At 46.3% G+C, this 26,881-nt stretch overlaps 1 protein-coding gene across 12 annotated transcripts in view; it reads right to left on the bottom strand.

Annotated features, from left to right (window-relative positions):
• The window catches only part of PICALM (phosphatidylinositol binding clathrin assembly protein), a 198,037-nt gene extending 171,485 nt beyond the window's left edge, over positions 1-26,552 (bottom strand). For all 12 annotated transcript variants that reach the window (XM_089662407.1, XM_089662414.1, XM_089662412.1 and 9 more), the window contains exon 1: positions 26,190-26,552. In XM_089662407.1, coding sequence (XP_089518533.1) covers positions 26,190-26,319 — 130 coding nt within the window. In that variant the 5' untranslated portion in view covers positions 26,320-26,552. The remainder of the gene's footprint in view (positions 1-26,189) is intronic.
• Positions 26,553-26,881: the final 329 nt, after the last annotated feature.

Genomic DNA, 26,881 nt, shown 5'->3' on the forward strand with positions numbered 1-26,881 from the left:
AGAATCTCATACAAACTGTGAAGCATGGTGGAGGAAAGGTTATACTTTGAGATTGCTTTACTGCTTCAGAGCCTGGGCAGCTAGCAGTCATCAAGTTAACTACATATTCTGCACCATATCAAGGTGTGCCTAATGTTAGCCTTCTGTCCAAAAGTTGAACAGAAAATGGGTCTTTCAACATAATGATCCAAAGCTGCTGATGTCCCTCATGTATGCGCACAGGAGTCATATCATCGCGGCACAGATCGAGTGCCAATAATGCACACTGAGCTGCGCATGCACGGCTCAGTGTACATTTCAGCTGACAGGCAGGGGAAGTATTTATGACAGAAGAGACCAATAGGGTAATAGGGTCTCTAGCCTCAAACGCCCTGTCATTCATTTTTTTAAAAAGTGTATTTAATACCACTTTAAGGCAGCTTAGCTTATTCAAGATGAATGTGTTCCCAATTCTGCCATATATACAGGGGCGGACTGACCATTTAGAAATTCAGGCGCTGCCCATGAGATGCCCCTGGTACCTTTTTCATAGGCTTTTTTGAGTTTGGGCAAGGACACAGGGGCCCCATGATCCCCTATTGCCCGGGTGCCCCATGAGTTGTCATTCCACCACTATATGTGTATGTATATATATATATATATACACATACATACATACATACACACACAGTGTGTATCTATATATAGGGGTTGGACAAAAATAAGTAAAAACACTACATGATTTGCAGGTGTGAAAGTGCTGACACTGATTTGCAGGTGTGAAAGTGCTGACACTGATTTGCAGGTGTGAAAGTGCTGACACAAGTCGCATTGAAAGCAGAAGTGATGAAACTTTTGCTTCCACTGTGTCATGAGAGACCTAGTTAACAAGCAGGAAGCCTCAATTTTGTCATGCACAGCTAGTCAAACAGAGCAAATCAGAGCTTACTGAGCTCCTAAGAAGGCAAAATTGTCGTCAATTTATTTGCCGTGTCATGGAGGTACAGTATCAAAGGTTATGACGTATGATAACACCTCTCCACTGCTTTAGAGTCCAGTGGCGGCGTGCTTTACACCACGGCATCCAATGCTTTGAATTGCACTTGGTGATGTAAGGCTTTGGATGCAGCTCCTCGGCCATGGAAACCCATTCCATGAAGCTCTCTACGCACTATTGTGGTAATCTGAAGGCCACATGAAGTTTGTAGGTCTTTAGCTATTGACTCTGCAGACAGTTGGTGACTTCTGTGCACTGTGCGCTTCAGCATGTGCTGACCCCGCTCTGTCATGTGACGTGGCCTACCACTTGGTGGCTGAGTTTCTGTTGTTCCCAGTTGCTTCCACTTTGTTATAATCCCACTAACAGTTGACCGTGGAATATTTAGTAGCCAGGAAATGTCACGGATGGACTTATTGCACAGGTGACCACCTATCACGGGACCACGCTTGGAGTCACTGAGCTCCTGAGAGCACTATAGAGTCTACATATATATATTTTCAATCAATTGTGATTTTGTCAAAAATACCCTGCTCCAGAGATGAAATTACAGACAGTCTTGTTGGAATGGAATTTGCTTTGGCACCCCCAAAATTAAACTGGAATTAGAGGCAGACATTTATATACACATTATATGTATGATGACTGTGTTGCCTGCAGGAGAATTAGTAATTTTGGCCACTGTGACTCACAAATCCCTATTAGTCAGACCAGCTGTGCTAGTTCCTGCTTGATTATATTACCGTTTCCTCTTTCACCTACCTGATCAGACCTACCAGACAAAAGGTGATTATGTAAATTCACTTCTCAATGAGGACTGAAGGAAGAGATGTGGCAGCAATCTGCAATTCATTACTAGCAGGAGGTGTGTCACCTTGCCATGCTGTGTAGTGTGGTAGAGGCTGATAAATCACAGGACAGGCTGATCAGAATCGACAATCACTTGACTGTCAAAGAGCGAATACATGTATTTATGACTGGCAAGTCTAGATTCTGGCATTGACCTGGAGAATTCATGTTGGTTACAATGCAATTCAGTAGTGGTGTAAGGCACTCAATAGCAACAAACCCAGTGGAGGATATTACAAAAGCTTTTTCAATGCCAAAATGTACATCAATACTTTAACCATTTGCCGCCTGCCCTATGGCCGAATGGCGGGCGGCAAATGTCACCAGCGTTCCTGGTGGACGCCATATGGACCTTGGACATGGCCGATGACAGATCTGAGTATCGGCCCCGTTGCCGGTACCATGTGACCTGCTGTGATTAATCAATTGTACTACTTTGGTCATAGTGAAATATGAAAAACAAAATCTTAAAAAGAAAAAAAATTTAATAAAAAAAAAATCTTTTTTTTTTTCCCATACAGTTGTATGCAATGGATGGCTTCATTCATGCCATCCATTGTATACTACTGCCTAGCTGTGAATGGTCACAGCCAATCACATGCACATATCATGTGATTAGCTGTGTCCAAATCACAGCTAAGTACAAAAAAAAAAAAAAAACCCTGAATGAATCGATATCATTCAGGTAAATGCTTGCTTATAGCAAAGTAATTCTTTGATATTAGCAAAATTGTGTAAAAAAAAATAAAATACTTTTCACTTCCCCAAAGTAGTACAATGTTACTATGGTAACATTGTACTACTTTGGTCATAGTAAAATATGAAAAAAAAATCTTAAAAAAAAGAAAAAAATTTAATAAAAAAAATACATATAATTTTTTTTTCTTCATACTGTCACCAGTCAGTGTCCCTGATCACCGCCATGCCAGTTATATAATGACGCTGTACTGCAGTGGTGACAATATGTAAAAAAAAAAAGTGACACTAATTTTTTTAATTTTTTAATTTTCCGAAAAATGACAAAAAAAAATACAACTTCAAAAAACTCGCCATGCCTCTTATGAAGTACGTCGGACTGTCTACTTTACAAAAATGGGACATTTGGGGGATATCTGTACCGTCCTGACATTTGGGGGATATCTGTACCGTCCTGACATTTGGGGGATATCTGTACCGTCCTGACATTTGGGGGATATCTGTACCGTCCTGACATTTGGGGGATATCTGTACCGTCCTGACATTTGGGGGATATCTGTACTATTCTGACAGTCTTGGACCTCAAGAAATTAGATTGGCTGTCAGTACTTCAGGATTGATCAATATTCAGATCTATACCATAGTTTGTGAACTCTATAACTTTCCTACAAACTAAAAAATGCATCCTAATTTGGGTTATTTTCACCAAAGACATGTAGCAGAATACATCTCGGCCTAAATTTATGAAGAACAATTATTTATTTGCAAACTTTTATAACAGAAACAAAGAAAAACTTTTTTTTTTTTAATTTTTGGTCTTTTTTTGTTAATTTAGCAAAAAATAAAAACCCCAGCGGTGATTAAATACCACCAAAAGAAAGCTCTAGTTGTGTGAAGAAAATGATAAACTTTTAGTTTGAATGACAATTGCGCGGTCATACAACATTGTACCCAAAGTGTGAGAGCGCTGAAACCTGAAAACTGGCCTGGGCAGGAAGAAGTAAAATTGCCGGTATTGAATTGGTTAATTAGAAAACATTAGACACTCCTAAGGAACAGTGTTTGTAATGTTAAGTAACAATGTTCCTGAGATTTGAACTTCCCTTAAATTAAAAACAAGCTCATCCAGCTGTCAAATGATCCAACGGGGGCCTCCAACGGGGAACGACCAGAAAAAAGCTCAAACGCTGCTAAATCGTTATACCTCTCCTTACCCATTTGAAACTGCAGATATATATAAATAAAATAAACATACAGGTGAAACTCGAAAAATTAGAATATCGTGCAAAAGTTCATTTATTTCAGTAAGGCTCAGGAACCCTTTGCAGGTGTTATGGCTTAATTAGCTGATTAGAGTGGGACACTTTGAGCCGAGAATATTGCACCTTTTCACAATATTCTCATTTTCTGAGATTGTGGATTTGGGGTTTTCATGAGCTGTAAGCCATAATCATCACAATGATGACAAATCACGGCTTGAACTATCTTGCTTTGCATGTAATGAGTATCTCATATATTAGTTTCACCTTTTAAGTTGCATTACTGAAATAAATGAACTTTTGTATGATATTCTAATTTTACGAGTTTCACCTGTGTATTAAAAGCTCCTAAAACTGCCAAAAAGTTAAGTGGCACTAAAGCCCCAATACTTACCTCTCTTTACAGTCTGATGTCTTCTGGGTGCGGGACTGTAGGCGTCCTCATTGGCCAGTGCAGGATTGTGTCACTCCTGCGTATGCGCAGGAGTTTGGTCATTCCAGTATACAGGAGCTGTGCTTGCTTCTTTGCAACTGTGGCTTACCGTTTGCATAAAAAACTAAATTACTGCTCATGTGATTGACTCCCTGCTTTTTTTTTCCCCAGATTCTTTTCTGCTATTAAAACATTGGGGTTGAACAAGTGATTACAGCAGATAAAATACTATGCTTACAGTGGAGCTCTAACCCCCACCCCCTCCATCCATCTGCAAGAGCTAAATGCTAACTTTTTTTTGCCTAGTGTACCATTAAAAGGCACAGTCCACCCTGTGCAAAAATGTACTAATTGAACCCACATTAACCCCCCTGGCGGTATTCCGGAGTGTAGCTCGGGGTAAAGTTTCAGCACCACAAGCGGTAACCCTGAGCTACACTCATGAATACCATGCGGCGCTGCTCCGGGATCTCTTCTTCTCTTACCTTGTCCTGCGCTCACACGATGTCCCCCCTGCAGTGTTCCCGGCAATGTCCTCCGACCGATTCTAGCATCTGTTTTCTGGGTTCCGTCCTCTGCGACATCGGGACGTACGGGGGACGGAACGGCGGGAAATTTGAAAATTGTAAAAGTGACATTCACTAAAATCACATAGTATAACATTCCTGTATCAAACCATTTCACATACATTTTGTCCCGAGTGCTTTGTCCTGCGCCCTGCCTGCATTTTAATGTTCTTTCTGCCTGGAAACTGAGAAACGTCCATGGCATCCAAAAAGCGTCCCTTTAGGTCAAAAGCGGTTTTAGATCAGCTAGAGAACAGCGATAGTAAATTAGAACCACTTGCAGAATTGAGTGATAATGATTCGTGGGGGAAATTCATCATCAGACACTGAAAACGATTCTGCGACTTTGCTCAGTGATGTGCGAACTTGGCGCTATATTTCAAATTTGTGTTTTTGGTTTGATTATATTATTGAATTAAATTTATTATTTTTTATGATTATTTATTAAATTATAATTTATGATTTTGTGTTTCAAATTTTATCCTACCCGGGATGTTTACTAGACAGACGGACAGATTTCAGTGAGTTATTCCTAAAAATTACAGGCCTACAATAAAAAAAAAGTGCATATTGCCATGCAAAAAAATGTACCGCTTTGAGCACAGAAATATGGACATAATCAGACCGCTAGGGAGGTTAATAAAAAAAAAAAATAATTTAAAAAAAAGTATTACATGTTAGCACTGAAGCCGACAGCTGCAACCGCAATCAGCGCATTGTGGGTTCAACACACAGGCTCCTGCAAAGTTTACAACCCAGCCCCAGGTGTTTATGGAGATACAGACCTGCTGTCATGGAGCTAGTGAAAGTCAACACTGACTACAAGCAAGACGTTATCACTGGTGAACTCTAGGAGTCCTCCTGCTGCAGTGGCAGATGAGACTTTTAAGTCTTCCATTCACAGATCCCCAAAATGCAGCTATGTGGGCTTGGGAAATGTGACCATGTGTTTTTTTACACCATAAATATGGGAGTAGGGGAAACACGGTGCTAAAAGGTGGACAAAACCTAAAAAAAAAAAAAAAAAAACTTAAAAGTACTTTACTCCTTGCTCCTGCAAACACCACGTCTCTATGCAATGGATCCCTTGCAGCCTCTTCTCTTCAGTGCTCCATTTGTAAGATGCACTCTCTGGCCTTATCACATGCAATGCAGCACCAACAGTCCTACACTGTGAGGACTCCGAGGGCCCATCTACAACCCAGAGAGCTGAATGGAAGAGGAGAGTGCTGGCTGTTATGGAAAAGAGCAATAAAGTAAGTGAAATTGCTTTTACTTGCTACCTTAAGCAAAAAGGGGCATAAAAAGTGGGGTTCCCCTGTACTGCAAGGGTAGTTTAAAGTGGTCATAAGGGCTAAAGGTCAGGGGGAGGGGGTGCCCATGCGTGGTCAAGCCGTGGTTCTATGCATCTCATGGGCGCTTAGAACGGGTCTTGAGCGCAAGTGTGCACCAGTGCCCTCATAGCAACTGGCTTGCTATTGGGGGCACTGATCGGCGGGGAGAAACGAGAAGTTCCGGCGGGGAACCCGAGGAAAAGAGCAGCACAGTGGCTAAATGGTTAGCACTTCCACCTGGCAGTATTCGGGTCGTTGGTTCGAATCCCAACCAAGGCACCACCCGCCTGGAGTTTGCATGTTCTCCCTGTGCCTGCATGGGTTTCCTCCAGGTACTCCGGTTTCCTCTCACACTCCAAAGACATGCTGGTAGGTGAATTGGATCCTGTCTAAATTGGCCCTAGTATGTGTATGTATGAATGTGAGTTAGGGACCTTAGATTGTACACCCCTTGAGGGTTAGGGACTGATGTGAATGTACTATATACATGTAAAGCGCTGCGTAAATTGATGGCGCTATACAAGTACCTGAAATAAATGAAATAAAGAGGATCGGGGCTGCTCTGTACAAAACCACTGCACAGAGCAGGAAAGTATAACGTTTGTTGTTAAAAAAACAAAAACAAAAACCACCCACACATTTAGACCTCCTCCAGGTTCAGTTTTTAATTTTGGATAGAGTGAGTGTTAACAGCGCTGAGCAAACTATTGGCACTATATAAATCCTGTATAATAATAACAACACCCCTGCAAGGTTTAGTTCTGTCATCTGGATCCCACTGGGGAAATATCCATTCACTTCCTGTGAGAGAAAGAAGATTTCACCTCTACTACTTTACTGGACACAACCCAAAATTTGGGATTTTCTTTCACTTTCAATGACAAATAGAGAGGGTGAATTGTGCTAATGGGGGGCACAGACAGCAATAAACACTGACAAGGGGTCTAACCCATCTCCACTCTATACAAAGCTAAAAAAGTTTTACCTTTAGTTATACTTAAAAACTTTTGAGAAAAAAAAATCTGCTAACAAAATCCTAAAATCCTTACAGTGTAGATCCCGGTTTTAATTCAATGAATTGCATATTCTGCATGTCTGAACGGATGTCAGGAGCAGTGTGACAACACTGGGACTAATCACATGATTATAATAAAAGGCAGAACCTTCCAGTGAACAATTCATTAAATGATATAATTGGAGGCAACTGCTCTGTAAAGTGCACTAAATCAGTACAGAACAAGAAGTATCAGCAATAATCTTTAATAAAGCCCTTGCCGTATATACATTCGAAGCTGATCTCCATGCAGATGTAACATACGCATTGATGGAGCTTTGCATCCATTAATAATTAAATAGATTTTTGGTTTTTTTCAACCGCAAAAGTACCTGAACGTGACCGGTTATTAGCCACCTGCGGTTCCTTACATGAGAGCTCAGACAGGAGGAGGGAAAAACAGCACAAAATGTGTGTGATAGTAAAAGGAGCATACTGATAGGAGAGAACAGAGCGACAGATGAGCTCAGACTGCTACTTTTCCTTCTTACCCAAATCTTAAAGTGTCCTTAAACCGAGCACCCCGCATTCACTCTATCCGCTCGCCCCGGACCCCGCACTCACTCTATCCGCTCGCCCCGGACCCCGCACTCACTCTATCCGCTCGCCCCGGACCCCGCATTCACTCTATCCGCTCGCCCCGGACCCCGCATTCACTCTATCCGCTCGCCCCGGACCCCGCATTCACTCTATCCGCTCGCCCCGGACCCCGCATTCACTCTATCCGCTCGCCCCGGACCCCGCATTCACTCTATCCGCTCGCCCCAGACCCCGCATTCACTCTATCCGCTCGCCCCAGACCCCGCATTCACTCTATCCGCTCGCCCCGGACCCCGTGTTCCAGTCCCTGCGACGTCGGGACGTACGGGGGCCGGAACCGGCGGCAAATTTTTACATTTTAGAAACTGTCATTTTCTAATAAACAACTGACACGGTATAACATTCCTGTATCAAACCATTTCACATACATATTGTCCCGAGTGCTTTGTCCTGTGCCCTGCCTGCATTTTGACTGTTCTTTCTGCCTGGAAACTGAGAAACGTCCATGGCATCCAAAAAGCGTCCCTTTAGGTCAAAAGCGGTTTAGACCGGCTAGAGAACAGCGATAGTAAATTAGAACCACTTGCAGAATTGAGTGATAATGATTCATGGGGGAAATTCGTCATCAGACACTGAAAACGATTCTGTGACTTTACTCAGTGATGTGCGAACTTGGCGCTATATTTCACATTTCAGTGTTTTTGGTTTGATTATATTATTGAATTAAAATTATTATATTATTTTTTGTGATTATTTATTAAATTATAATTTATGATTTCGTGTTTCAAATCTTATCATACCCGGGATGTTTACTAGACTCTTGTTCGGACAGATTTCAGTGAGTTATTCCTAAAAATTACTGGCCTACAATAAAAAAAATACATATTTCCATGCAAAAAAATGTACCGCTTTGAGCACAGAAATACTGACATATTCAGACTGCTAGGGAGGTTAAAATCCCAATGATCATTTACCCGAACACTTTCTCGTTTCCATGCAGGTTTACTTTATGTATGATCCTCTATAGTCTTCCAGTGGAAGTAGAGTGCACTTTGTAAGTTGTACCTAGGCTTGCCTGTAGGTACAGTGAATATCTACTACAATTGCACCATTTAGGAGATATTCACACAGCATGCAGCTGATTGTGTCACCCGACGCATGCGCTCTGAAGGAACCGGACCTTCGTAGCTCCGTGCCACAGCCAAGGGCTGCCACGTGCATGCGTAGGAGTAGCGTCATAGCATCTCCGACCATCCATACTGCTGGAGCCCGCAAACTCGGAAGAAAAACCGGGCGAAGATTATTATTATACAGGATTTATATCACGCCAACAGTTTGCTCAGTGCTTTACAATATAACGGGAGACAATTCAGCAACAATACAAGAGGGATAGGAGGGCCTGATCCTGGGAGCTTACAATCTAGGAATGGCAGCGCTGGAGTGCTGTGACATCGTGGCTCTGGAGGGCTCCATGTAGAAGTATGCGGTGCATTCCAGTACATTATGACCTAAACCTACAGGGGCCCATTATTTTTTTATTTTTGCAGGCAGTTTATCCCGGGGTTTATGTATTGTCAAAGTGGTAGTAAACTGCTCAGCTCCCATGAGCCTGTGGATTTATGACGCAATAACCCAGATCTTCATGTTTTCACTTATCCCGATGACCAGGGCTATTAACCCCCATTCTGTGCAATGCAGAACATAGAGAGGTTGAAGGACAACAGAATAGGATGAGTCCTTAGCTGCTGCTGCGAATCAAATTCAGTGAGCACAGAGCAGGGGGTGGGGCCACGCCGTGTTGTGTGTGTGTGGGACGCACACAGCGCAGCTTGAGAGCGAGCCAACAGGTGATCCACCATAGGCAGCTTCCTATAGGAGCACACAGAGAAGAGGAGGAGAAGCTGAACCCCAGAAGAGGAGGTTCAGGGCCACTCTGCACAGAGCAATCAAGTATGTTAACCATTTTAATAAAAACACAAAAAAAAAAAACACATATAAGCCTTTACAAACACTTTCAGAGTTGACAGTTCTTAATAAAGTTTTACTTGCTTACATTTCGTCTTCTATGGTGCCCCAATCAACATGGGAAGGGTTCCATTTTCATTAAATGCTTATTTTAGATCCAGTGATACCATCACTGAGTCTCTTTGCTTCTCTATGAAATGCAGGCAGATCATGGCAGGTAGTAGGGGCTGGTAGGGTACTTCACATAGCTTCTTAGAAACACCACAGCACCCTGCCTCAGTACTAATCTCAAGTGTTCTCAGCCCTGATACAAGCAGTGGGCTGGTTCTTGGGAGGAGTTATGCAAATATAAAAATGCCTTGATAGCTTGGATGTCAGCCTGGAGGAGTGGGGATTCCTTGGAAGAATGTATTTGAATGCAGATCTCTAGAGGTCATACCCACATATGATGCTAAGCCTCCACATTTGGAAGAACTAAACACCAATGAATGAAGGAGGTAGGCTAGGACAGTCACATGGGTGCCCCCCCCCATCCTTGCTACTGCAGAAGGTAGATACAGACAGCGCTGGCAGGGGAACACTATAAAAGAGATAAGGGACTGCTCTGTGTAATATGATTGCACAGAGCAGCGTCACTTTAAATCATACTTGTGTTATCTGTTTCCCAATAAGTTCCAAAGTGGGCAGCACAGTGGCTAAATGGTTAGCACTTCCGTCTGGCAGTACTAGGGTCATTGGTTCGAATCCCAACCATGGCACCACCTGCCTGGAGTTTGCTTGTTCTCCCTGTGCCTGCGTGGGTTTCCGTCGGGTACTCCGGTTTCCTCCCACCCTCCAAAGACATGCTGGTAGGTGAATTGGATTCTGTCTAAATTGTCCCTAGTATGTGTATGTATGAATGTAAGTTAGGGACCTTAGATTGTACACCCCTTGAGGGTTAGGGACTGATGTGAATGTACAATATATATGTAAAGTGCTGCATAAATTGACAGCACTATATAAGTACCTGAAATAAATTAATAAGTGAATCAAACAGCTCCAACATTGCACAATGTCAGGCCAATTACACTGTGATTTTGTAATCTGACCACCAACTGTAAACTGATCGAGACTCAACCGCATGAATTGAGGCGTGTTCTATACTAGGGGTCCCCAAACGTCTCAGTATGAGGGCCATATTGCATATTTTACAAATACTTCTGGATTGGAAAAAATTCCATCAGAGCCCACCCTTCCCTTACACCAGTGTTTCTTAACTCCAGTCCTCATGGACCCCCAACAGGTCATGTTTTCAGGATTTCCCTCAGATGAAACAGCTGTGGTAATTACTAAGGCAGTGAAACTGATCAAATCACCTGTGCAAAATAATGGAAATCCTGAAAACATGACCTGTTGGGGGTCCATGAGGACTGGAGTTGAGAAACACTGCCTTACACCATGGTCCTCATCAGAGCCCTTCCCCAGGGACCCCTCAGTTTCCCTTTACATAACAGTTCCCCTTCAGGGTCCCCATTAGACTGCTCTCTTTTGTTAGAGTCCCCCATCAGTGTCCCCCTTTACAGCCTCTGCTGACCTTAACAACTTGAAGACCAGGTCTTTACCCACACTTTTTGTTTACAAGTAAAAATCTGTATTTTTTGCTAGAAAATTTCTTAGAAGCACCAAAACATTATAGATTTTTTTTAGCAGAAGCCCTAGAGAATAAAATGGTGGTGGTTGCAATTTCTTATGTCACACGGTATTAGCTCAAAAGGTTTTTCAAACAATTTATTTAAAAAAAACAAAACACACTATATATCTCAATTTTTTATAACATATAAAAGATGATGTCGTGCCGAATAGATAGATACCCAACATGTCACATTTTAAAATTGCACATGGAATGTCGACAAACTGCGATACCTAAAAATCTCCATAGGCGATGGGGGCGCTTTAAAAAAATGTAAGTTCTTTTATTCATTTTTTTTTTTTTGCACTGTCCCTTTAATTGATTTTTGATCACTTTTATTGCTGTCACAAGAAATGTAATCATCCCTTGTGATAGGAAGGCATGACAGGTTCTCTTTATGGAGACATCTGGGGTCCATAACCCCAGATTTCTCCTCTACCCTGAATGCGCGAGATTAAAAAAAACAAAAACCACAATGATCTCATGCTTTCCAGAAACAAATAATGGCTCTGTGCACATTTTCCTTAACCATAAGTGCCAAAATGCTTGTCGCTTCCAGTCCCCTAGACCAGTGGTGGGCAACCTTTTTTTTCTACTGAGCCAAATCTCGCCAAAATCATGATTGAAATTTATTTTGAGAGCCACATTTTTAAACTGAAAATAAATAGGATGGTACACTGTTTTTAGTTTCAATAAGTTTTTATAGTAATTCATCCCCCATAGTAATTCATCCCCCCTATAGCAATTCATCCCCCATATAGTAATTAATCCCCCATATAGTAATTCATCCCCCATATAGTAATTCATCCCCCATATAGTAATTCATCCCCCATATAGTAATTCATCCCCCATAGTAATTCATCCCCCATATAGTAATTCATCCCCCATAGTAATTCATCCCCCCTATAGCAATTCATCCCCCCTATAGCAATTCATCCCCCCTATAGCAATTCATCCCCCATAGCAATTCATCCCCCTACAGTAATTCATCCCCCTACAGTAATTCATCCCCCTACAGTAATTCATCCCCCATATAGTAATTCATCCCCCATATAGTAATTCATCCCCCATATGGTAATTCATCCCCCCTATGGTAATTCATCCCCCCTATAGTAATTCATCCCCCATATAGTAATTCATCCCCCCTATAGTAATTCATCCCCCCCCCATAGTAATTCATCCCCCATATTAATTCATCCCCCATAGTAATTCATCCCCCATATTAATTCATCCCCCATATTAATTCATCCCTCATATAGTAGTAGTAAGTAAGTAGCAAGTAGTAAGCCAAGTCCCCCCTGTGTCAATTCACTTACCTTTGCTCCACGCGTTCCTCTCGCCGTGTTCCCGCGCCGTTCCGGTCTTCAGGGCGGACTGTGAGAGGAGCCTAGCTCCTCTCACGTTCGTCACGCTGCCCCGCCTACACACATCCTGACAGCCAATCACTGGCTATCAGGATGTGAGTGGCAGCGAGACTGGCCAATCATTGCATTTGAGCGCGCTGCCCTGGCTGTTTTATTTTTGGATCACGCTGCAGAGTCCCTGCTGCCCGAGAGGAGGGAGGGGAGCGGGCGCCCGGCACACAAGAGCCGCATTAAAGCGTGTAAAGAGCCGCATGTGGCTCGCGAGCCGCGGCTTGCCGACCACTGTCCTAGACGATAGAGATAATTCCATTCCCCGATCACCTCTATTGTAATTGGCTGCAACCACCAGATCAAGTCCCAGGTAGGACAGGAAACAAGGTACTTACACGTAGAGAACCAGTGGGGTTGGGTCTGAGGGTGGGGTAGTGACCCCTCCTGGTATTTGTAAAATTAATCCAGAGGCTAATTAGTGGCTCGGATCACTTTTACAGGTTAAGGAATGGCCAGCTGAAAATGTTAATACCAGGGTTATGGCTGACAGCTGCAGCCATGGCCCTTACATGGCCCTTATATGACTGTTTGGACACAATGATGTACATGATTGTGTGTCAAGGGGTCAAAGTATAAGCTCACCTTTTCAGAAAATAATAGAAGGCTGACACCCTACAGCCTCCCCAGTATTTACCTCCATAGAGTGCTGAGCTATCAGGGACCATACAGTGGGTTTAGTGGTCTAGGGATCTGAAATACCTACTCTTCACCCCCTCCTTGCCCAGGCTTGTCCCAGATGTGCTGCAGAAATTCTGATTGGTCAGAAGCGCTGAGGAAAGAAGAGGGAGAAGAGTTGGGATTTGAAATCCCTGGACCGCTACATTGGCTGTGCGGGTGCTATTAGCTAAGCATTAACCATTCAGGTAAGTACAGTGGGGGTTGGGTGTTTATACACTTTTTGTAAAAAAAATTAAAATGTGATCAACCAGGGTCCTGCGGAACCCTAGGCTTTCTCCAGAGCTTGCTAGGAATCCCCTGAGCAATGAGCAACTTCTGCCTCTCATGTAGATAACCACTGAGGAACTTTCTAAACCGCATTTAGGGAACTCACTATTTTTCACCGTTTGTTAAATATAGAATTAATAGTACCCTATCTTTTATATAGTGCTCTTGGTTTTTGTTTAACCACTTCCCGACCGGCCGTTGCATATAAATGGCCGGACGGTGGCAGTGCAGGGGCGGGTGGCCATTTATAAACGGCCTCCCTGCCCCCTGCTTGTGCGCGCTCCCTGGGAGCGCAAAGCACCGTGATCCGGTGCCCACTGTGTCCTCCGGACACAGTGAAACACCGATCGTCGGACAAGACCCCGATCATGTGATCACTGATTGGCCAATCAGTGATCACATGCAGGAGTAAGCAAGATGTCACTTCTGGACATCATTGCTTACTACGTGTGAAATCTGTGAATGATCACAGAGGTCACATGGTACAAGGCTATTCACAACAGCCTTGTACCATGTGACAAGCTGTGACCAATCAAAGCTCACACAGTAGTTCTTAATGGCTGCAAAAATGCAGCTAGAGAGAAGGAGAAATTATTGCTTTTATACCCATAAAGGCTGTAAAAGCAATCAGCTATTCACAACAGCCTTGTACCATGTGACAAGCTCACACAGTACTTCTCAATGAGTGCAAGAATGCAGATAGAGAGGAGGAGAAATGATTGCTTTTACATCCTATATGGGTGTAAAAGCAATCAGTGTAAAAAAAAAAAAAAAAAAAAAAAATCTTCATCACCCCCCACAATGTCACCATGGTGACATTGTACTGCTAAGGTGACAGTATGTAAAAAAAAAAAAAATATAAAAATATATAATATAAAAAATAAAATAAAAATGTAAAAAAAAATGTTTAAAAATTATAATTTTTGGTTATAAACTAATTTGGATTTTTTTTTTTTACAACAAAGATAAACGGAATAAATTTTGGCCAAGATTTATGATGAAATATTATTTATTTGCAAAATTTTATTTAAAAAAAACACTTTTTTTCAAACTTTTTGGACTTTTTCATTTACATAGCAAAAAAAATTTAAATCCCAGCAGTGAATAAATACCAACAAAATAAAGCTGTATCTGTCTCAAAAAAAAATGGTAAACAATTCATATGGGTACAGTGCTGCATGACTGCGCAATTGTCATTCAAAGTGTGATAGTGCTGAAAGCTGAAAATTGCCCTGGACAGGAAGGGGGTAAAAGTGTCCGGACTGGAAGTGGTTAAACATGTGCAATAAACAAGCATATTCCCTACAATGCTCCTATCCTCAAATAAAACATGATACAATAAAGTGTCCTTTGTGCTTCAACAAAGTCTCTGTGTATATAAAGTGCCCAAGTGTTTTCAGGTATTCACAGTATAATGCACAATGCCTTCAAACGTATTAAAGTGTCCGTGCTCAAAAAGTGCCATCGTGTTACTGAAATCCTCCACCATCAACACAGAACACACACCAGACTTACATGAATACCTATCACAGCCGAGTCATACAGAGCTTAGGATCATGGATAACCACCATCAGCCTTCTTCTTGGGCCAGCAGCACTCTATATTTTTAAATGACACACAACATGTAGGGAGAGATGAAGGGAGACTACCATATAGTGTGAAATCTTTAAAACCTTTTATTTATTAAAAACCACTTCCACAATGCCCACTCACATTGTTAGGTGCATACCCTTGCACCAGAATAAAAACGTATGTTACATCATACGCATAGAGAAAACACGGATCTGGCTCTAGGCTCTCTCACCGCCACCTTCTCCTGTATTACCACTTCTAGTGTCACTGTGTTGGATGATGTCCCTTCCTGCTATGCCCCATTACACCCTGTTCCAAATTATTATGCAAATTCTATTTAAGTGTCACAAAGATTAAATATTTTGTTTTTCCGTTTAACTCATGGATGGCATTGTGTGTCAGGGCTCTTTTGATCACTGAAAACAATCTCAGACACCTGTGATAATTAGATTGGCCGGTGAGCCCAATTTAAGGAAAAACTACTAAAGGAGGGTGTTCCACATTATGAAGCAGAGCACCATTTTCAAGCAATATGGGGAAGAAAAAGGATCTCTCTGCTGCCGAAAAGAGTGAAATAGTTCAATGCCTTGGACGAGGTATGAAAACATTAGATATTTCACGAAAACCTAAGCGTGATCATCACACTATTAAGAGATTTGTGGCTGATTCAGAGCACAGATGGGTTGGTGCAGATAAAGGCACATTGAGGAAGATTTCTGCCAGATCCATGCATCGGATCAAGAGAGCAGCTGCTAAAATACCATTACATAGCAGCAAACAGATATTTGAAGCTGCTGGTGCCTCTGGAGTCCCACGAACATCAAGGTGTAGAGTCCTCCAGAGTCTTGCAACTGTGCTTAAACCTTCTATTTGGCCACCACTAACCAATGGTCACAAGCAGAAATGGCTGCATTGGGCAGAAAAATACATGAAAACTAATTTTCAAACAGTCCTGTTCACTGATGAGTGCCCTGCAACCCTGGATGGTCCAGATGGATGGAGTAGTGGATGGTTGGTGGACGGCCACCCTGTTCCAACAAGGCTGCGACGTCAGCAAGGCGGTGGTGGAGTCATGTTTTGGGCCGGAATCATGGGAACAGAGCTGGTCGGCCCCTTTAGGGGCCCCGAAGATGTAAAGATGACCACTGCAAAGTATGTGGAGTTTATGACTGACCACTTTCTTCCCTGGTACAGAAGGAAGAACTATGCTTTCCGTAATAAAATCATCTTCATGCATGACAATGCACCATCTCATGCTGCAAAGAATACCTCTGCATCAATGGCTGCTATGGGGATAAAAGGAGAGAAAGTCATGGTGTGGCCTCCATCCTCCCCTGACCTCAATCCTATTGAGAACCTTTGGAGCATCCTCAAGAAAAAGATCTATGAGGGTGGGAGGCAGTTTACATCCAAAACAGCTCTGGGAGGCTATTCTGACATCTTGCAAACAAATTCAAGCATAAACTGTCCAAAAACTCACAAGTTCAATGGATGCAAGACTTGTGAAGCTGCTATCAAATAAGGGGTCCTATGTTACAATGTAATGTGACCTGTTAAAATGTTTAAAAAGTTAAAATGTTGTTAAAAGTTTGATTGAAATAGCTTTTGATTTCAGTAAATATGCTGCAAACACAACAAATGACAATTTTCAGTTCTTTACAACCTATAAAGTGTTTTGAAACTTACTGTGCGGAATAATTGGGAACAAAAATCCTGTTATCATTAGGAGGTTTGTTCAATAAAAGGTGAATTGTACTCTTAATAGTTGTAACATGAGAATTATGCCGACTGTTATTTACATCATTTAGGGAAATGAGAAAAATATAATTTGCATAATAATTTGGAACAGGGTGTATTATTATTGAATCATGTTTCATTTTTGAGGATAGGAGCATTGTAGAGAATATGCTTGTTTGTTGCACATGTTTAAACAAAAACCAATAGCGCTATATAAAAGATAGTTTATATACACGGCTCAAAACAATTGAAACATTTTTTAATCAGAGTCTAGCACCAAGTAAATTAAACTCCTGGGATATTGATCTGGTCAGTTAAGTAGCAGAGGGGGTTGTTAATCAGTTTCAGCTGCTTTGGTGTTAACAAAATTAACAACAGGTGCACTAGATGGACAACAATGAGATGACCCCCAAAACAGGAATGGTTTTACAGGTGGAGGCCACTGACATTTTTTTTCCTTTCATCTTTTCTGACTGTTTTTCACTAGTTTTGCATTTGGCTAGGGTCAGTGTCACTACTGGTAGCATGAGGCAATACCTGGACCCTACAGAGGTTGCACTGGCAGTCCAATCACTCCAGAATGGCACATCAATACGTGGCATTGCCAGAAGCTTTCCTGTGTCTCCCAGCACAGTCTCAAGAAAATGCAGGAGATTCCAGGAGACAGGCAGTTACTCTAGGAGAGCTGGACAGGGCCGTAGAAGGTCCTTAACCCATCAGCAGGACCGGTATCTGCTCCTTTGCACAAGGAGGAACAGGATGAGCACTGCCAGAGCCCTACAAAATGACCTCCAGCAGGTCACTGGTGTGAATGTCTCTGACCAAACAACCAGAAACAGACTTCATGAGGGTGGCCTGAGGGCCCGACGTCCTCTAGTGGGCCCTGTGCTCACTGCCCAGCACCATAGAACTTGATTGGTATTTGCCATTGAACACCAGAATTGGCAGGTCCCCCACTGGCACCCTGTGCTTTTCACAGATGAGAGCAGGTTCACCCTGAGCACATGTGACAGACATGAAAGGGTCTGGAGAAGCCGTGGAGAACGTTAAGCTGCCTGTAACATCGCTCAGCATGACCATTTTGGTGGTGGGTCAGTGATGGTCTGGGGAGGCATATCCATGGAGGGATGCATAGACCTCTACAGGCTAGACAACGGCACCCTGACTGCCATTAGGTATCGGGATGAAATCCTTGGACCCATTGTCAGACCCTACACTGGTGCAGTGGGTCCTGGGTTCCTCCTGGTGCATGACAATGCCTGTCCTCATGTGCCGAGAGTATGCAGGCAGTTCCTGGAGGATGAAGGAATTGATACCAGTGAATGGCCCCCACACTCTCCTGACCTAAATCCAATAGAACACCTCTGGGATATCATGTTTCAGTCCATCCGATGCGACCAGGTTGCACCTCAGACTGTCCAGCTCAGTGATGCCCTGGTCCAGATCTAGGAGGAAATATTTCAGGACACCATGCATTGTCTCATTAAGAGCCTCCCCCGATGTTGTCAGGCATGCATACAAGCACGTGGGGGCCATACAAACTACCGGAGGATCATTTTGAGTTACTGCAATGAAATTTTAGCAAAATGGACTAGTCTGCTGCATCATCTTTTTACTTTGATTTTCGGGGTGTCTTTGAATTCAGTCCTCTGTAGGTTGATCATTTCCATCAATCGATGGGACATCCTTACATTCCTAACACATTACCCATCCATATCAGTATAGATATCCAGCAGGAGATGTTTCCCCATTGAGATCTGATGTGTTTTCAAAGTGTTTTGTTAAATTATTTGAGCCGTGTATAAGGGCTGATACGATTAGTATAGCACTTGGCACAGCAGCTGTGGTGAATTAAGGGATCGCATTCAAAGCGCTGGTTCACATTATTTAAATAGAATTAAAAGTGTTTTGTAATATTTGTTCAATAAGTGCAAAAAATAAGTTAATTACTAGGGATATTACGTCTTGGGTGTGCTCCAATAGAAAACATGAACTATGGATATTACTTCTTGGGTTTGCTCCAATAGAAAACAGCCGCATGTCCCAATAGACAACAATGAGACACCGACACAGGGATGCCCATAACACCAGTGCATCTCCATGCCCATGTGAAAGAGGCCTGACACTTCATGGCAGTGAACCCCTGAAATTATCACTTTAACAACTTGACATCCTCTCTATCGCAGTTTTACTGCTACAGGGCGGCTTTCCTGTGCAAAATCCCATATATATATATATATATATATATATATATATATATATATATATATATATATATATACACACACACATACACATATATATATATATATACACATACATACATACATATACACATACATACGTGACTGCACTTTCACCGCACAGGGTGCGGACCGTTAGAAGATCGCTTCTGCTATGAAATGTCACAACACAAACTGATCAACAAATCCTGGGCGAGCAATTGCTGGCCGGCACCTGCAGATCGTCAGTCAGGGAGGAAGAGCAGAGCTGTATCTATGTTTACATAGGCCCAGCCCTGTTGTGTCGAGGGGAGTCATGGATCGTGAGTCTCTGCAGAGCTGAGAACACGATCCATCACTTCCCTTAGTAAAAGCACCATCTAGCATACACCAATCACATAGCTAGACACACACTTAACCCTTTGATCACCCTAGATTTTAACCCCTTCCCAACCAGTGTCATTAGTACAGTGATTAGTGTATATTTTTACCACTGATCGCTGTATTAGTGTTACAGATTCCCACAGAGTCAGTGTTAAAAATGTCCACTGCAGTCCTACTATAAGTCGCTGATCACCGGCATTACTAGTATTAAAAAATATATATTTTTTAAATTCCAGTATACGGAGCATATTTGTAGACACTATAACTTTTTCTCAAAATAATATACAATTATTGGGATTGGTTTACCAAAAATATGTAGCAGAATACATTTTGTCCTAAATTTATGAAGAAATTTGATTTTTTTTTAATTTATTTTATTGGATATGTTTATAGCAGAAAATAAAAATTTTTTTTTTTTTCCAAAATTATCAATTTTTTTTGTTTATAATGCAAAAAGTAAAAACCGCAGAGGTGATCAAATTCCACCAAAAGAAAGCTCTACTTGTGGGGAAAAAAGGACATACATTTAATTTGGGTGCAGCATTGCATGACTGCGCAATTGTCAGTTAAATTAACTTCCATATCACAATAAATGGCCAGGTCAGGAAGGAGGGTAAATCTTCTGGAGGGCAAGGGGTTAATACCATTACATTTGGCATCCTACAGGAAGACTCCTCTCGTTTGGAACCTACTAGGTGTAAACTGTCCCCAGATGACAGTACCCAAAGGAACATATGAACGTATTTATTCTTAACGCCTCTCTGTAGTAACCACAAGATACAACTGAAACTTTCACAATGACAATTTCACTTCCCAGAGGTGATAGAGCAGACTTGCACCTCCAGAGCTTGCTATGGTTTCCAGCCTTTACAGGTATTGATGCTGATTAAAGCCCAATTCCGGGAACCAGGAAAGACAATAGATACCCTTGCAGTGAGGTCCCCTTAGGTCTACGGGTATTGGAACAAGCTGTAACGCTTTCCTTTACCTTGCTACATCAGGCTTCCCCCAAGATGTGCGACAGGTCACCCCTACCCTCTTCTCTAAGGTGCTTCAGCCAGCGGTTGCACATATTCCTGAATGGTCTCCGAAGGTGAGGGAGCGATCACAACTTGGAATGTCAGACATGGGGAGCAAGGAAAAAGACATCAGCCGTTACCTCTACCACCAATTCCTAATGTGCATTTAACCCTTGCACTGTGGGGCTGGTGCACTGCAAGAGTTGTTTTATTTCCTAATTCCCAGCATTCACCGATCCTGACCTCAGTATGCTGGTAACACTGAAATCACCTGGCTATAGGACTGCATGATACCTATACAATATAAGAGAGTGTGACTAAACAGGCGCAACAGCCCTGAGTCAAGTTACATGAAAGCCCGACAGCCACAGACGTATCCAAAACACAGGAACTCGGCCACATCACAGAACAGCCAAGAAACAAAGAGGAGCCCACAGACACCACAACAGAGAAAAAGCCTGAATCATACAAAGCCAACGTCTGCCCAGAACAAAGCAACCAACTACATGGCAACTCACTACAAGAGCCCCAAGACGGCGCCGCCACCCCCCAAACGGCAAGAGCCCCAAGACGGCACCACCACCCCCCACACGGCAAGAGCCCCAAGACGGCGCCACCACCCCCCACACGGCAAGAGCCCCAAGACAGCGCCACCACCCGCAAGGGCAAGAGCCCCAAGACGGCGCCACGGCAAGTCCCCCCAAACAGCAAGAGCCCCAAGACGGCGCCACCACCCCCCAAACGGCAAGAGCCCCAAGACAGCGCCACCACCCCCAAGGGCAAGAGCCCCAAGACGGCGCCACAGCAAGTCCCCCAAAACGGCAAGAGCCCCAAGACGGCGCCACCACCCCCCACACGGCAAGAGCCCCAAGACGGCGCCACCACCCCCCAAACGGCAAGAGCCCCAAGACGGCGCCACCACCCCCAAGGGCAAGAGCCCCAAGACGGCGCCACGGCAAGTCCCCCAAAACGGCAAGAGCCCCAAGACGGCGCCACCACCCCCAAGGGAAAGAGCCCCAAGACGGCGCCACCTACCCCAAAACGGCAAGAGCCCCAAGACGGCGCCACCACCCCCCACACGGCAAGAGCCCCAAGACGGCGCCACCACCCCCCACACGGCAAGAGCCCCAAGGCGGCGCCACCACCCCCCACACGGCAAGAGCCCCAAGACGGCGCCACCACCCCCCACGGCAAGAGCCCCAAGACGGCGCCACCACCCCCCACGGCAAGAGCCCCAAGAAGGCGCCACCACCCCCCACGGCAAGAGCCCCAAGACGGCGCCACCACCCCCAAGGGCAAGAGCCCCAAGACGGCGCCACGGCAAGTCCCCCAAAACGGCAAGAGCCCCAAGACGGCGCCACCACCCCCAAGGGAAAGAGCCCCAAGACGGCGCCACCTACCCCAAAACGGCAAGAGCCCCAAGACGGCGCCACCACCCCCCACACGGCAAGAGCCCCAAGACGGCGCCACCACCCCCCACACGGCAAGAGCCCCAAGACGGCGCCACCACCCCCCACACGGCAAGAGCCCCAAGACGGCGCCACCACCCCCCACACGGCAAGAGCCCCAAGACGGCGCCACCACCCCCCACACGGCAAGAGCCCCAAGACGGCGCCACCACCCCCCACACGGCAAGAGCCCCAAGACGGCGCCACCACCCCCCACACGGCAAGAGCCCCAAGACGGCGCCACCACCCCCCACACGGCAAGAGCCCCAAGACGGCGCCACCACCCCCCACACGGCAAGAGCCCCAAGACGGCGCCACCACCCCCCACACGGCAAGAGCCCCAAGACGGCGCCACCACCCCCCACACGGCAAGAGCCCCAAGACGGCGCCACCACCCCCCACACGGCAAGAGCCCAGAGGCGGCGCCACCACCCCCAAGGGCAAGAGCCCCAAGACGGCGCCACCACCCCCCACGGCAAGAGCCCCAAGACGGCGCCACCACCCCCCACGGCAAGAGCCCCAAGAAGGCGCCACCACCCCCCACGGCAAGAGCCCCAAGACGGCGCCACCCCCCCAAACGGCAAGAGCCCCAAGACGGCACCACCACCCCCAACGGCAAGAGCCCCAAGACGGCGCCACCACCCCCAACGGCAAGAGCCCCAAGACAGCGCCACCACCAACAAGAGCCCCAAGACCACGCCATCAGCCCCAAATACAAGAGACCCAACACCGCGCAATCCCCCCCCCCCCCAACTACAAGGGAGCCAAGACTGCACAATCCCCCCCCAATTACTGGAGCTCCGAGACCACGTTATCCTCCCAACTACAAGAGCCCTTATATTAAGATGTTAGCGGATGGTGTTCTGGGGTCTGTCGTAGCTGAAGGGACATAGGATGTTCTGGGGCCTCTCGTAGCTGAAGGGACATAGGATGTTCTGGGGCCTCTCGTAGCTAAAGGGACATAGGATGTTCTGGGGCCTCTCGTAGCTGAAGGGACATAGGATGTTCTGGGGCCTCTCGTAGCTGAAGGGACATAGGATGTTCTGGGGCCTCTCGTAGCTGAAGGGACATAGGATGTTCTGGGGCCTCTCGTAGCTGAAGGGACATAGGATGTTCTGGGGCCTCTCGTAGCTGAAGGGACATAGGATGTTCTGGGGCCTCTCGTAGCTGAAGGGACATAGGATGTTCTGGGGCCTCTCGTAGCTGAAGGGACATAGGATGTTCTGGGGCCTCTCGTAGCTGAAGGGACATAGGATGTTCTGGGGCCTCTCGTAGCTGAAGGGACATAGGGTGTTCTGGGGCCTCTCGTAGCTGAAGGGACATAGGGTGTTCTGGGGCCTCTCGTAGCTGAAGGGACATAGGGTGTTCTGGGGCCTCTCGTAGCTGAAGGGACATAGGGTGTTCTGGGGCCTCTCGTAGCTGAAGGGACATAGGGTGTTCTGGGGCCTCTCGTAGCTGAAGGGACATAGGGTGTTCTGGGGCCTCTCGTAGCTGAAGGGACATAGGATGTTCTGGGGCCTCTCGTAGCTGAAGGGACATAGGGTGTTCTGGGGCCTCTCGTAGCTGAAGGGACATAGGGTGTTCTGGGGCCTCTCGTAGCTGAAGGGACATAGGGTGTTCTGGGGCCTCTCGTAGCTGAAGGGACATAGGGTGTTCTGGGGCCTCTCGTAGCTGAAGGGACATAGGGTGTTCTGGGGCCTCTCGTAGCTGAAGGGACATAGGGTGTTCTGGGGCCTCTCGTAGCTGAAGGGACATAGGGTGTTCTGGGGCCTCTCGTAGCTGAAGGGACATAGGATGTTCTGGGGCCTCTCGTAGCTGAGGGACATAGGATGTTCTGGGGTCTCTCGTAGCTGAAGGGACATAGGGTGTTCTGGGGCCTCTCGTAGCTGAAGGGACATAGGGTGTTCTGGGGCCTCTCGTAGCTGAAGGGACATAGGATGTTCTGGGGCCTCTCGTAGCTGAGGGACATAGGATGTTCTGGGGTCTCTCGTAGCTGAGGGACATAGGATGTTCTGGGGTCTCTCGTAGCTGAAGGGACATAGGATGTTCTGGGGTCTCTCGTAGCTGAAGGGACATAGGATGTTCTGGGGTCTCTCGTAGCTGAAGGGACATAGGATGTTCTGGGGTCTCTCGTAGCTGAAGGGACATAGGATGTTCTGGGGTCTCTCGTAGCTGAAGGGACATAGGATGTTCTGGGGTCTCTCGTAGCTGAAGGGACATAGGATGTTCTGGGGTCTCTCGTAGCTGAAGGGACATAGGATGTTCTGGGGTCTCTCGTAGCTGAAGGTACATAGGATGTTCTGGGGTCTCTCGTAGCTGAAGGGACATAGGATGTTCTGGGGTCTCTCGTAGCTGAAGGTACATAGGATGTTCTGGGGTCTCTCGTAGCTGAAGGTACATTGCTGAATGACTTACTATAAATAAATTGCTACACGTCATAAGCCACCAAGAGACTCCACAACACCGAGTCTTCCATCACCACACACAATGACACATTGCTGGCCACAGTGAGGAACAATCAGAGCTCCCAGACACACAGATGACACAACCTCCTACAGACCCCCATCCTCACTCTCCAGGCACATAGGGGGTCTCAAGGCAGGGACACCCACTGAACAAACCACACACGCTTGCCCCCCTCAGTTCTAACATCTAGCAGTGTACCCGTCTGACACACAGGACATGTCAGGATCCCCTCAATCACCCCACAGGAAACAGAGAAGCACCAACGTCCCCTGAAATAACCCACTGCACACCGGGGGCCCCTCACGTGTCACATACAACATGTCCTACAACACAACGATGTGTCTTACAAGACCCACAACCCCAAAAACAGAAGACTGTGCAACTGGCTCCAAACACCTGCATGGGACCCGAGAGAGCCCTAGAACACCACACAGGACTCCTCTGTGCACAAGGGGCCCCATCATCACCTCAGGCCCCTCCATCACTACACAGAACCCGTATGCATAATGGGGGGGGGGTCCTCCATCACACAGGCCCCATATGTGTATCAGAGGTTCCTTTGAATACCAGTGGTCCTTCCATCACTGCACCAGGGGCCCCTACATCACACACAGAACCCATGTTTACAACAGGGGCCCACACAGGACTCTTCAACTACCACACAGGCCCCCTATGTACACCAGGAACCCCTTCTAGGACCAAGTACTGGACCGTTCTGAGCACCAGAGACCCCTCCTACACCAATTGGACCTCCCCACCCAGCCGAGAACCAGGGGTCCCTCTGGCACCAAATAGTACCCATCTGGGCACCAGGGGCCCCTCCAGCACCACACTAGACCCTAAGCAATATGGGCCCCTCCAGCACCACACTAGACCCTGAGCAATAGGGGTCCCTGCACCACCATGCAAAACATGTACACCAAGGGGCCCTCTGAGCACCAGGGGCACCTCCATCAACAAATAGCACCCCTCTCAGCACCAGGAGCTCCTCAGTCAATACACAGGACCTGTCTGAGCACCAGGGGCCCCTCCATCACCATAAGGCATCCCTCAGAGCACCAAGGGGCCCTCCATCACATGAGGCCCCTCTGAGCTCCAGGGGCCCCTCTGTCACCTCACAGTACCCCAGTCATCAAAGTAGTCCAGTCATCAAAGTACCTCTCTGAGCACCAGGGGCCCCTCTGTCACCTCACAGTACCCCAGTCATCAAAGTACCCCTCTGTCACCTCACAGTACCCCAGTCATCAAAGTACCCCTCTGTCACCTCACAGTAGCCCAGTCATCAAAGTACCTCTCTGAGCACCAGGGGCCCCTCTGTCACCTCACAGTAGCCCTGTCATCAATGTACCCCTCTGAGCACCAGGGGCCCCTCTGTCACCAATAGAACCCCCGATCTCCAGAGGCCCCGCCATCATCACACAGGACTCCTCTGCATTTTATGGTCACAAAAGTTTAGGGCCCCTGTGCGAACACAACCTCCTGGAGGGGCCCCTGTGCAATACTGATATACACAGTGTTTGGCCCCTGGGGGGGCCCCCTTAGCACACAACATTGCGGAGGACTCCAGACAGGTGAAAGGTCTGTGGCCCCCAGGGGCCCCTCAGTCAGCACACATCTCCCCCCCCCCCCCAGGCACTCACAGTCCAGGTGCTTCTTCTTGGGCCCCATGACCTCGTGGGTGGTGGCCTTGCAGACGGTTTTGGAGACGGCGGATCCGGTGACACTGTGCTGAGCCGCCGTGATGCGGTCGGTGATGCTCTGTCCGGACATGGCGGCTCCGGGGGAAGGGGGGTAGAAGGTACCGGTAAGGGGAGGGGGGACAGAAAGAGGATCAGGCCTGGAGGGGATCCGGTGTGATCAGACCAGCCGTACACCTGAGCATGGAGGAGGAGTACCGGATCCCACCCGCCGCTATTCCCGGCCCTTGCAGCCGCCGTACAGGTGACACAGGACGGGGAGCTGGAGGAAAATGGCGGCTCGGCTCCACCTCACAGCCCGGCCGATTCACGTGACCACGGGGCGGGCACTTTCCGGACGGGGGCGGGCCGTTCCAGAGAACTCTGCCGCTCGGGGCGGAGTCTGGGACGAGGGGCGTTGGACTGGGCGGGGATTCAGCTTGTGAGGCGGTTCCGTACCTGCGGCATAGGCACGCCCACAGAGTCAGACCATGTGCTGACACCTCCTGGGGAAGATCGTACACTGTGCGCGATGGAGAGATCCTTCAAGACCGGGGATTGGCAGATCACCCCCAGCATGTTATCCTATGTGTCCATACAGACTGTACCAGGGGCGGACTAACAATGCATGGGGCCCCCGGGCAATAGGGGATCAT

Source organism: Staurois parvus, unplaced genomic scaffold (genome assembly GCF_062004578.1).
Source record: "Staurois parvus isolate SC_StPar_1 unplaced genomic scaffold, SC_StPar_1.0 ptg001468l, whole genome shotgun sequence".
Taxonomy (NCBI): domain Eukaryota; kingdom Metazoa; phylum Chordata; class Amphibia; order Anura; family Ranidae; genus Staurois; species Staurois parvus.